General features: G+C 43.2%; 1 protein-coding gene across 4 annotated transcripts in view; it reads right to left on the bottom strand.

Moving 5' to 3' along the window:
- PYROXD2 (pyridine nucleotide-disulphide oxidoreductase domain 2) overlaps nt 1-12491 on the bottom strand; it is a 147380-nt gene that overhangs the window by 83404 nt on the left and 51485 nt on the right. For all 4 annotated transcript variants that reach the window (XM_033941060.1, XM_033941061.1, XM_033941063.1 and 1 more), the window contains 2 exons: nt 9186-9339; nt 8859-8920 (listed from right to left, as the gene is read on the bottom strand). In XM_033941060.1, coding sequence (XP_033796951.1) covers nt 8859-8920; nt 9186-9339 — 216 coding nt within the window. The remainder of the gene's footprint in view (nt 1-8858; nt 8921-9185; nt 9340-12491) is intronic.

Raw genomic sequence — 12491 nt, 5'->3', positions numbered from 1 at the left:
TAGATTTTTAACTAAAAAATATGGGGCTGTGGGGAGAGGGAGTGTCAGGGGTTCCCCTCAGATAGGAGGGAGTAGACATCCCTCCCGCTGACTTGGAAAAAAGGCATGGGAGTATCGTGGGGGTTCTGTCCTGGCAGCATTGGGGAGGGTCCCAGTGGCATCTGGGGAGGGGGGGGTGTCCCAGCCTTGCGGTAAGAGGGAGTGGGCATCCCTCAGGCTGATTTATTTTGGAACATCAATGGGTGGCATCAATGGGTGGGTGGAGTACGTGGGTGTGTGGGAGGGTCAGATTTTTGGGTTTTGGTTGTTTTTTTTTTTTTTTGCATCGGGGCCTTTAACATCAGTTCTGCTGTCATTGCCATACCTTCCTGTTAGTACCTGCACCAATCTGCACTCAGGCAATAACGGGAAAGTAGGGCTACAACAGCTCAGACCCTGTCATTAAAGTTTGCACTTTTTGTGCATCAGGGCCATGGAATTCTTTCCAACTTCCCTGTGAGTGTTTATATTTGTGTGTGTGCATGTCTGTGAAGAAATGCTTACAAGGTAAGGTAATAAAACATTTTTGCTCACTTCAACTCAGTTCTTCGCTCACGAAGAAAATGTTTTGCTCAGGTCAACTCAGTCAACAGAGGGAATATTGGTGGAGGTGGCCTAGTGGCAGAGCTGCTGCTTCAGCACTCTGAAGCTGTGGGATCAAATCCCAGCTCCAGTTCATGAATTATACTATTTAAAATAAGTGTTGCCTTTCTTTTTGAATATGTCTTTTTGAATCACATATGATAATGGGTATAAGTTTGCACATACATTTTTATAAAAATTCACATAATATAGGTGAGGTAGGTGAGGTGGGACAGGCGTAGGTGATTAAAATCTGGAGTCAGGATGCGGACCTGGAATAATATAGAGATTATAGGAGGTCCTATGATCTGATTACCTATGGTTATGATAAGCCTGTTCTTTACTTTAATCAGTTGTTTAGGAAAAGTATATACTAAAACCTGAAAGAGACACACACAGTTCTGAACAGAAGTTTTTGAAGATGAAAGTCTCAGTTAGCCTTTTATAGGTATTTGAAGATCTCAAAAAATTGGTGTTTCGTTTAAACATCCATGTTATACCCTTTTAATTCTATAAAATATTCTTGTTTGGGTAGGATGGTGTCATATTAAAGAAGCCCTTTTTCTTTTCTTTACATAATTCTAAACATTTACATATGTAATGGGTATGTAAATGTTAGCACCTATGTTATGGAATTACTTCTTATGTTCAAACTTCTTAGGCTCAAACTTTGGGCCCAATTAAGTTTTTGGCTTGAAGCCTTCCTTTAGTTTTGAATGTATGCCCAGTGTAAAGTGAGTGTAACAGATAGAGGTTTTACCCACCCCTAAGGAAGTGAAGCAACAGCTTGACCCTCAAGCCAAATGGACAAGGAGAGAGAAGACCCACTCAGGAGAAGGGCTACTGGAGGAGGTAGTGTGTACTAGATCAGTGTTTTTCAACCTTTTTTGGGCAAAGGCACACTTGTTTCATGAAAAAAATCACGAGGCACACCACCATTAGAAAATGTTAAAAAATTTAACTCTCTGCCTATATTGACTATTTATAAAGTAATTCTCTTGAATAGGAATCAAATAAACACAAAGAAAGTATTTTATAATTACTTTATTACAAAATAAAAATTATAAAATACTTTATTCAGTGCGAAACCTGGGCCTGTTTGGCTGAACACAAAGCTGATATTCTGGCTGGAATCGAAGAAAGACACACACGTAGCTCTTCGTCAACAGCTCTCAGTCTCTCTCTGTATTTGGTTTTTATAGCATACAAAAATAGACAAATATACCCTCCATCCTTTTTATTAAACCACAATAGCAGTTTTTAGCGCAGGGAGCTGCGCTGAATGTCCAGCGCTGCTCTTGACGCTCATAGGCTCCCTGCGCTAAAACCACTATTGCGGTTTAGTAAAAGGTGACCATATTGTAAAATATAGACAGCAGATATAAATTCAGAACTGTGCATAGTAAGTGAAGGGAAGTTTTCATCTCTGGGAATTTACCCAGTTAACTATTAAGTTATTTGGGCAAATTCCTTTGAAAACTGTGGTAATACTGCTTCCACTTTGCTAAATTTAAAATAAAATCATTTTTCCTACCTTGTCTGGTGATTTCTGGTTGCACTTTCTTCTTCTGACTGTGCATCCAATCTTTCTTCCCTTCTATCAGCCTGTATGCTTTCTCTCCTCCACACCTCATTCCCTCCCCCAACTTTTTCTTCCTCTCTCCCTGACCTTTCTTTCTTTTTTTCTGTTTCTCTTCTTTCCTTCTGTTTCCCTGCCTGCCCCCTTTCTTTCTTTCTCCCTGCCGTTCCCCAAGCCACTGCCACTGCCGCTGCCATCGGGGAACAGGACCCACCAATGGATAACAGGCCCCAAAGCCGACGCATGCTCTCCCTGACGTCAATTCTGCAATCGGAGAGGAAGTTCCGCCCAGCCAGGCAGCGATTGGCTGGCCCGAACTTCCTCTCCGACTGCAGAATTGACGTCGGGGAGAAGAAGACTGATCGGCTCGATAGATTAGATCGCCAAGACAAAGTGAGTCCTGGGTGATCGACTCACTTTGCCTTGGCGAGCTACTGGCGCCCCTGCCTCGAGCCCCCTGTCAGCTCCGGGCCCGGCGGCCCTGCGGCACACCAGGCAACATCTCGCGGCACACTAGTGTGCCGCGGAACAGCGGTTGAAAAACACTGTACTAGATGGTCCCTCTTGAGAAGAATCTGTGTGGAAATGGATCCCAGAGAGAATACACAGTTTTTGATTCAGAAGGGAAGAGTTGTCCTGGTATACGGGAAACCCTTTACCCCCAAAAGACTGATTATTAGTAAAAGGGATCACAGACCCAGAGAAAGGAATAATACGGAGAATTAGTGTTTATTCAATGCTTTACAATCTCAGGAGAGAAAGACTACCTCAAAGCAATTGTTTTACAAATATATTCAGTAAAGAAAGTTGGAGGATCCCATTTCTGTGTGATGTTTGAAGGGACCTCTACACCAGGGCCTTGAAGAGAAATCCCTTTCTCCCCCTAGAGAGTCTGCTTCTTTGGATAAGTTCTTTGGGAACTGGATCTTCTTTCACAGACAATATAAAAAAAACTACTAGGGAATAATTTTCAATCTTATAGTTGCTCTTTTAAGAAATGGACAAAACTGGATGTGTTCCCCAAGCCTTAACCTTTACTCAGTCATATCTCATTAATGACTCTTATATTTGATGGTAATTAGTCAACTATTTTATCTTCTTTGCTCAAAATTTTTGAAGAGTTATACATTTTGTTAATCATTTACAATACTTTTTTCCAGTTTCCATATTTGTAATCATTTATCACAAAATGTAATAAACATATTGGGAAAAAAAGGGAGAGAACCAGGAGAAATAAATGTTCTCTGGAGGATCCTGAGGTGTTAATCTGTCCATCCCATAACCAGGCTACCCCCCCCTTTTTTTTTTTACAGATAAACGCACAGCAGTGGCGTAGTGAGGGTAGAAAGTGTTTAGAATGATGGCGCCCCCTGTGCTCTCCTCTCCAACCCCTGCTCTTTTTGTGCCCTGCCACTCCTTTCCTGCCCCCACGCCCTCCCTTCCCCCCTTATCTCATTAAATTTACACCAGCACGAGCAGCTTCTCCAGCATGCTACTCACGCTGGCATTGGCTTTCCCTCTGATGTCACTTCCTGGCCCCGCAACCAGGAAATGATTTCAGTGGGGAGACAGGCCAGCGCGAGCAGCAGGCTGGAGAAATTGCTTGCGCTGGTGAATATTTAAAGAGATATTGGGGGGGGAAGGGAAGGCATGAGGCGGCAGAGAGGTGCCAGCATCCCTACTAAGATGACACTTGTTCCCCTACCCCCCTTATTTTGCCACTGACGCTCAGCATGGGGCCTCATGGTGTATAATCCAAAGTTGGGGTGAAGAGAAACCTTTTGGATGTTTTGAAGTTGAATATTCATGAGAAAACCCAAGAAAGAAAGCATATGCACACCAAAGATGGCTGCCAGTGGATGAACTGAGCCCAGATATTCAGTGCTGGGTCATGTCTCAGCACTAGAACTGAACATCCAGGTAACAGCAGCCATGCCATTCCCATCATTAGTGAATGATGGAGGACAAATCACATGATATTGCCAGGAAGAAAAAAGTACTGCATATGTGCCATATGTAAGAGATGATTTCACAGAAAGGAAGTGAATCAGAGGACACCATAATCTCAGGGAAAGACAAAGTTAGTGAAGTGTATGGGACATGTCAGTAGAAGTCATGAGGTAGCCACACCAGCGCACATGGAAGGCCGAGCTCTAAAGAAGAGGTGAGTGGATGCTCCAAGTCCTGAAATTGGAGTATCCCATTTTCTTCAGCAAGGATCTGGAAAGCTACTAACTTGCTGTAGTCAAATGAGGTAAGTTCCCCAGCCAAGGAGCCAATAGTGCAAACACAACTTCCTTGAGTACTACTGCCACCAGCATCAAGGGACTTTGTGGATGATGATTTTTAAGATTGAGGAAAGAGCCATACTGGGACAGACCGAAGGTCCAACAAGCCCAGTATCCTGTTTCCAACAGTGGCCAACCCAGGTTCCAAATACCTAGCTAGATCCCAAGCAAAAAAACAGATTTTATGCTGCTTATCCTAGGAATAAGCAGTGGATTTCCCCAAGCCATCTCAATAAAGGACTATGGACTTCCCTTTTAGGAATTTATCCAAACTTTTTAAAACCCCGCTAAGCTAACTGATTTCACCACATTCTCCGTCAATGAATTCCAGAGTTTAATTCCACATTGTGTGATGAAATATTTCCTCCAGTTTGATTTAAATTTACTATTTAGTAGCTTCATAGCATGGCCCCTAGTCCTCTGCCCTTTCCACTCCACTCAGTATTTTATAGACCTCTTCTTTCTCATGAAAAGTGTGTGCGAAGTTTGGAGAGCGAACAGCATGCAAGTGATTCATAAGAACATAAGAAGTTGCCTCCGCTGAGGCAGACCAGAGGTCCATCTCGCCCAGCGGTCCGCTCCTGTGGCGGCCCATTGCCTAAGCAGTGGTCCTTGACTATTTCTATAATCTATCTCTACTCCTATCCCTATATCCTACGTCAACTCTTATCTGTACCCCTCAATCCCTTTGTCCTCTAGGAACCTATCCAAACCTTCTTTGAAGCCCTGTAACGTGCTCCTGCCAATCACAGCCTCCGGAAGCGCGTTCCATGTATCCACCATCCTCTGGGTGAAAAAGTACTTCCTAGCGATTGTTCTAAATCTGTCCCCTTTCAATTTCTCCGAGTGCCCCCTTGTACTTGTGGTTCCCCATAATTTGAAAAATCTGTCCCTGTCTACTTTTTCTATGCCCTTCAGGATCTTGAAGGTTTCTATCATGTCTCCTCTAAGTCTCCACTTCTCCAGGGAGAACAGCCCCAACTTTTTCAGTCTGTCAGTATATGAGAGATTTTCCATACCCTTTATCAGCTTAGTTGCTCTTCTCTGGACTCCCTCAAGTACTGCCATGTCCTTCTTGAGGTACGGCGACCAGTACTGGACACAGTACTCCAGATGCGGGCGCACCATTGAGCGATACAGTGGCAGGATGACTTCCTTCGTCCTGGTCGTGATGCCCTTCTTAATGATACCTAGCATTTTGTTTGCTTTCCTTGAGGCTGTGGCGCATTGTGCCGACGCCTTCAATGTTGTGTCTACCATCACTCCTAGAGCTATACTTAAGGGATTGCTGTGTGTCTCAGCTGCTATAAATACGGGACACAGTATTTTACAAAACTATGTGATCTAGAGAGGACAGGCCACTACCATCTCCTAAAGGTAGTTGTTTGTATGCCTTGTCTTTGCTAACATATCAACTACCTGCTTAGAGTATAGTTAAGGAGAAAACGTCTGTGGGCTCTTGTACAACAAAGAACCAAGAAGAGAACTTTCTGTGTACTGGTTGTCATTTGTTCTTTCACAGTAGAAGACGCTGAACCAGAACCTGCACCCTCTGCAACGGTCATGGGCAAGTCTAAGGATGTTCCAAAACCCCTGTCAAGAATCTCAGTATGTGTAGGGTTATCAGACATCCGGATTCTCCCGGACATGTCCTCCTTTTGAAGACATGGCCGGGGATCTGGACGGCTTTTCACAACCCAGCACTTTGTCCAGGTTTTGAAAAGCTCGGAACAAAATCACCATCGGACAGGAGGGCATCTGCACATGAGCGGATGCCCTCCTGCCCGGTGAGAGCAGGCAGCGGGTAGCGGGGCTGGGGGCAGGACTGGGGTGAAACAGGGCGGGGATGGGTGGAACAGGGGCGAGTCTATGGGGGTCTGGATTTGGCAAACAGAAAAATCTGGTAACCCTAAGTATGTGGCATGTTCCCCCATTAGCCTTGCATTTGAACATACTACATTTTCGTCATGATCTGATGATAAAGATTACCTTAAAGAGACAGCTAATTGATGCTACTTTCATAATGTTTATCATTAGCAAGAACACAAGTAAAGAAAAGTTCTAGTATTTCAAGAAGGGACTTTCTATTTATGCTCTTTTGCAGGTCTCCATCCTTAAGAAGATTCCAAGGAAGAGAATTGCTTAGGACTCTACATCGTTTATTTGTCAATCTACAATCAGCAAGATGATCGGGCCAGTCCTGACGCCTAGAAAAACAGAAGATACTCAGAAATACAAATCAAGGACTTTTGATTAATGTTTACTTTACATGTTTCTGCTTAAATATTGGTTATTTGATACGTGTAATCAAGAGAAGAAAAAATATATAAACTATCAAAAAAATTTCAAATATCCAAAAAGTGGTGCTCCAACTAATTGCTTTATGTCATAAATGCCTTCACCACACTATTAAATTATAACTGTCTGATAAATGAATTCACACTAAAGAGATCTCTTTCTCTATCGGGAGGAAAAGTCTTAAAATGTTCTAAAGAAACAGGTTATTGATCTTGTCTTGCCTTGTTCCTTGCTTGTAGAGCCTTCATTAGTCAAAAAAAACCTCCCTTTGCTTTGTGGTTTTATCTTTTTATATATAACTGTCTTCAGAAAATATTCTGATTTGCAGGTTGCCGCTAGACATCACATCAAGGCTAGCACCTCTGCCTGTGAGCTGTTTATTTCTTTTGTACTAATGTGAAGTGTCTGTGATTTCCCTTGATGAATCCCTTCTAATGTTTTGGCTTTCACAGGTCATGTGATCTGCCAGAGAGTGTACTGTTCCTAGTTTAAGACATAGTCCAGGAGTGTGCTGTGAGGAGGAAAATTATTGATGTGCTGTAGAAGTATATTAAGTCTGCATGCCTTTTGAAGTGCATTCAGCTGGAGTGTGTATGTCTTCTAGTATGAGTGTTACTATCAATGCATCGTGATTATCTCAGGGCAAAAGTTCAGTAAAAAAAAAAAAAAAAAATCACTGTTCAAAAGAAGGAATTTAGAGGCCCTTTTACTAAAGCTTAGGGCATGCTAAATGCTGCACATCTTATTGTATAACTACAGCCAAATGGCACTTAGCACATGCTAATTTGTATTCCTCATTCAGTGGATAAGTATGTTATCATATGCTCAAAAGAATGTGTACTGACTTTCCATCCTATATATTTCCCCCATCACAAGCACAGTTAGAGAGAACTTGAAATATGGTCTTTTAATATTCTGGCTTCTTTGTTTTTCAATTCAATTCCAATAAACTTGAACTAAACCCTCTTTACCTAATTTTAAGTTGGTGCTAAAAGACTCATTTTTCTAAACAAGCTTTTAGGGACTGATCTCATGTAATCGGCCATAGTATTCCTGGTTTGACCTTAAGGCTACAGGTGCTTTTCTTTCCTCTCTTTTTCCCTTTTCTTTTGTATTGTTCAAAAACTACCACAATGTTTCTATGAAGACCGGTGTATCAAGATCTGGAATAAGCAGAAACATATTTTACGCTCCATAAGCACTTTTTTCAACCCAAAAGTGGGTGGAAATATCGGTGCGTCTTATGGACTGAAGATACAAATTTTTGACACACCCCCTCCCCAGGTACCTTTTTAAAACTTCCCCCGTCGTACCTTTTTAAAACGGATCCACAGATTTCCCTCCCCCCATACTTTTATAAACCGCTTTTTAAAACGGACCCCCGCCTACCCGTCCGTCTGTCATGTGGTCTCTCTGGTGGATCGCCTGCCGTACTTTTAAAATGCAGCTAATAGCCTGGTGGTCCAGCGGTGGCTGTCCAGTTCGCGCGAGTCCTTTGAGAACTGATGGCAGCCATTCAGAAAGCAGCGCGGCCCAGGCAGGAGCACGGAGAGCTCGCTTATGATTACTTATGATTACTTATCTCAGTAATGGTGAGTTATTCGTTTCTCAGTATGGACTAGCGGTGAGACCCGACATGTTTCACAACAGTTTCGTCAGGGGTCTTCCCACCACCTCTTATCCTTCGATGGACGGCTGCGGTGGTGGGAAGACCCCTGACAAAACTGTTGTGAAACATGTCGGGTCTCACCGCTAGTCCATACTGAGAAACGAATAACTCACCATTACTGAGATAAGTAATCATAAGTAAAAAATGATAAGAAATATACAGTACTTAAAAACAGTAGACCGGTGAGGATTTCACCACTTGAATCTCCCCGTTGAAACATCTTGGTGGGACGGAGGATAGGTGGTTCTGAGGTCTCTAGAAATTGATTAATGAAATGGTTGAATCATTCACTAAATTAGGAAGGGGAGTTTAACAAAATAATATATTGATTTTTCTAAGGAAATACCTGGCCAATTATAGTATTTTGAACAGAGGTTTGGCAGATTAATATTAAATCACTTACTTTGGACACTGGAGCTGTAAGAATCTCATAATACTGAGGAAGTTGTGTGCCCAATTTAAGACCTATTGGAAGAAAGAACAAGGAAAAACAGGAAGCATACCCACATAAATTAGAAAAGATAAAACTCTAAACTAAACATATTTTTATAACATACATGTGAACCAATTCCCTTTCTCTTACTCAACCAAAGACTTACTAACAAGACTTCTCAGTCAATATCTTCTTGCTCCTTGAGTGAGCAGAATTGCACAGGGAAATCTTGACATAACTAAGTTCTATTTTCCTTTTTTCCTCAGTCCAGTTAGCATTCCTTTCCAAAATACTCACCTGCTTGCAGCAAAGGTTGGAGAGTCCTAATTGACCGCAGCCTCTGAATAAGTGACCCCCGCTTCATTGCGCCAATGTCAACAGGTGACGTGTCCAGCAAAGGGTCAATGGCTGAGACTAAACAGTTCATAAATTTCTCATAATCTGGATAAACCTGAAAGAGACACAGGTAGGATTACTGGGGGAAGTCCTAGAAATAGTTTATAGCAGAGGCCTAGCCAGATGGATCATTTAAGGAAGGCCTCAAATTTCATCTTTGCCCCACCCTCCTTGCCGTCCCCTCCCCTGGCACTCCACAACTCAAAATAGAAATACCCAAGCCCCATTAGCCAACGCAGTATCCCCAAGCTGCTGCTGTTGCCTGACCCCTGAAAACTTAGTTTGTACTGGGGGAGGACACAGGCATTGGAGGCAGCAGCTCAAGGGCACAGCTGCCATCTCCCCTGGTTGGAAGAGTTCCGACAGGGAGGGCTTTGCTAATGGAGCTTACTGATCAGTCACACCAAAACCAGCACCTTTTAGATGGGCTGTACCCATCAGGTTCCACCCACGGCTATGCCACTGCCTTATAGCACTGTATTAGAGTTACCTGATTTTACTACTGTAAAATACGGACCCATGGCCCCACCCCCAGGCCTGCCCCCATTCCACCTAAGTCACACCCTGTTCTGCTCCAGCCTCGTCCCCTCCCTCCCCACCCCCCTGAGCCTGTTCCCACGCCCGGAGCCACGTCGGGAGGGCATCTGTGCATGCACAGGCGAGACACGATGACATCACACATTATGCATGCACAGGTGTGACGCAATGACATCGCCGCTTTGCATTCGCACATGCACAGATGCCCTCCCGACACGGTCCTGAGCTGGAAGCTTTTTAAAACCCGGACAAAGTGCCGAGTTTCGAAAAGCCATCCAGACATGTCCTCTAAGAAGAGGACGTGTCTGGTTAAATCTGGACATCTGGTAACCCTACATTGTATAGGTCATAGATTACTGACTGTAGAATTAAGGTTTCCGCTCATTTTCTTTTTGTCAGAACAGGCAAATCCAGTCATAGCTTTACTCCACTGCATGTAAAACACTGGGCTTCTGCAAAATTGGTCCCCTGATATACACACATGGGACAGAGGAGTAGCCTAATGGTTAGTGCAGCAAACTATGATTTTAGGGAACTAGGTTCAAATCCAACTAAAGGTCCTCGTGACCCTGGGCAAGTCACCAAACCCTCCAAACACGTTAAGCCCATTAGGGACAAAGAAAGTACCTGCATATAATGTGTACAGCAACTACATATATCTAGCAGCACTATAGAAATGATTAGTAGTAATAGCACTTGGTATCACTATAAGAGCCTAATTACATAACCTTTTTTTCCTGCATAAAATCTTGTTTTACATGTATATGTTTTAATAAAATTATCCTAAGTGTAATGAGGCTCTTCTGAACTTGGGCGTTGCAGCCTATTAAAAAGTGGTAGAATGGGCAAGCATGAAAAATAAAATAGCCATTATATTTTCCTCTCATTGCTCTGGATTTACTAGTTAGGGTTTGTCTATAAGATAAGGACCTATCCAAGGGCAAAGGAGGAGGGTTTAAATGGCTAGATAAAATTACAATTGGAGAAGCCAGAACACAAACCAGATAAAACAAGCAGGGGCTAATATATTGACCTAAATATGTGTTTTGTGCTGAGGTCACTGGAAACAGGAGTAGGCCTTCTCTCATGTCACTAGAATATATAAGCTCTGTTGAAGACCAGAGAAGATACACACAGGCTGTAGCTTAGTTTTATGAAGTCCCATTGTTTCAATGTGTGTCCAGTCTCCAGAGACCTGTAGAAAAGATAAGGTTTGGCTTTTGACCTGGTTGCTATAGAGATGGACTTTTCTTCTTACTACAGAGATTACATTCCAGGGGAGGAGGTTCCCTCTCCTTTTTTGCAGGGTAAAGTTAGAAATGCTAATTGGATATACAAAATGCAAAATTAAATTTTAGTAAACTAATAACATAGGGACTTTCATATTTAAGGGTTCAGATTGAAATATAATTACCTCTAACAATTGTACTGGAGAATACATATAGGAAAATGTAGGGTTTGTGGGAGTGGTTTGGCCACTCCCCTTTTCTTTCACTGATACACGGGATTTTCAGTGCATGCTCTTAAATGACTCAGTAACATGGGAGCAGTAGTTTGACTTTTAAAGAGAATAGATCATTTTTCCTCTGTAAGTATATTATATTGTAACTAGCTTTATAACCCGTTACATTAACGGGTGCTAGAATATATGTGTGTGTGTCCGTCTTTATTTCTTTGTCTCTCTGTCTCCTTAGCCACTTTCTGTATTTCTGTCTTTCTTTCTTTTGGCTGTCCACCACCACCCCTTCACTGCTCCCCTTATCCAGCAGCAGGCCTTTTCCCTTTGTTTTACCTCCCCCCTGTCCATCAGCACCTCTTCCTGCTCCCCCTGTCCATCAGTAGGCCTCCCTTCCTATTTCGATTTACTTCCCCCCCTGTCCATCAGCACTTCTTCCTGCTCCTCCTGTCCAGCAGGCCTCCCTTCCTTTTTTCCCCTCTCTTCCTGCTCCCCCTGTCCAGCATCACGCCCTTTCCCTCTCTCACAATACCTAAACGGTTTACAATACTTTTACAATGAAAAAAAAAAATGCTTAAAAGAAACAAAAAAATAATATTAAATAAAATAAATTATAATTAAAATGATTGGGGGTTGACAAACTGAAAAGTACTAACTGGAACAGTGGGAGAAGGGGGGACAGGGGAGTGAAAAATACATCGAGATTGAAAATTTAAAAAAGTGGGGGCGGGGAAGGAGAATACAGTAGGATGGCTTCTAAGGAAGTGTTTGCCATTCTCTGCTGGTTAGGTCTCATCTCAAACATTGTAAACATCTTAAAGAAGGTGGTTTTTACTTTTAAATTGTCTGGTCACTTGCAGCCGCGCAGCGGCTCCTCCCGCATGGAGAGGGGAGGAGGGCCCTCCCTCAGCCCTGCGCGCCTTCAGCTGGCCACGGCTTCACACCAGCGAGAGCTCATTCTTCCAGCACAGGAAAAAGAACCTTTTTGGAAGCAGGCCCCACCGACAACCGGCCTGAAAGATCTGTGAGAGCGGGTATGTGGTGCAGTAGCGGTATTTCCCTCCCCCTCCACGTCGTCCCTTACCGGAATTTTTTTTTTGTGTAAAAGTGCTCAGCGGCTTCTCTCAGGATCCCTGCCTGCCTCCCTTAGTCCCTTGCCGCCCCCTTCCCGCGGTCCCAACAAACGTCCTTACTCCACCAGGGGCTGCAGCACT

The sequence above is a fragment of the Geotrypetes seraphini genome, chromosome 4 (assembly GCF_902459505.1).
Source record: "Geotrypetes seraphini chromosome 4, aGeoSer1.1, whole genome shotgun sequence".
Taxonomy (NCBI): domain Eukaryota; kingdom Metazoa; phylum Chordata; class Amphibia; order Gymnophiona; family Dermophiidae; genus Geotrypetes; species Geotrypetes seraphini.
Note: the sequence above shows the minus strand (reverse complement) of the source record. Positions and strands in the feature narration are given on the sequence as shown.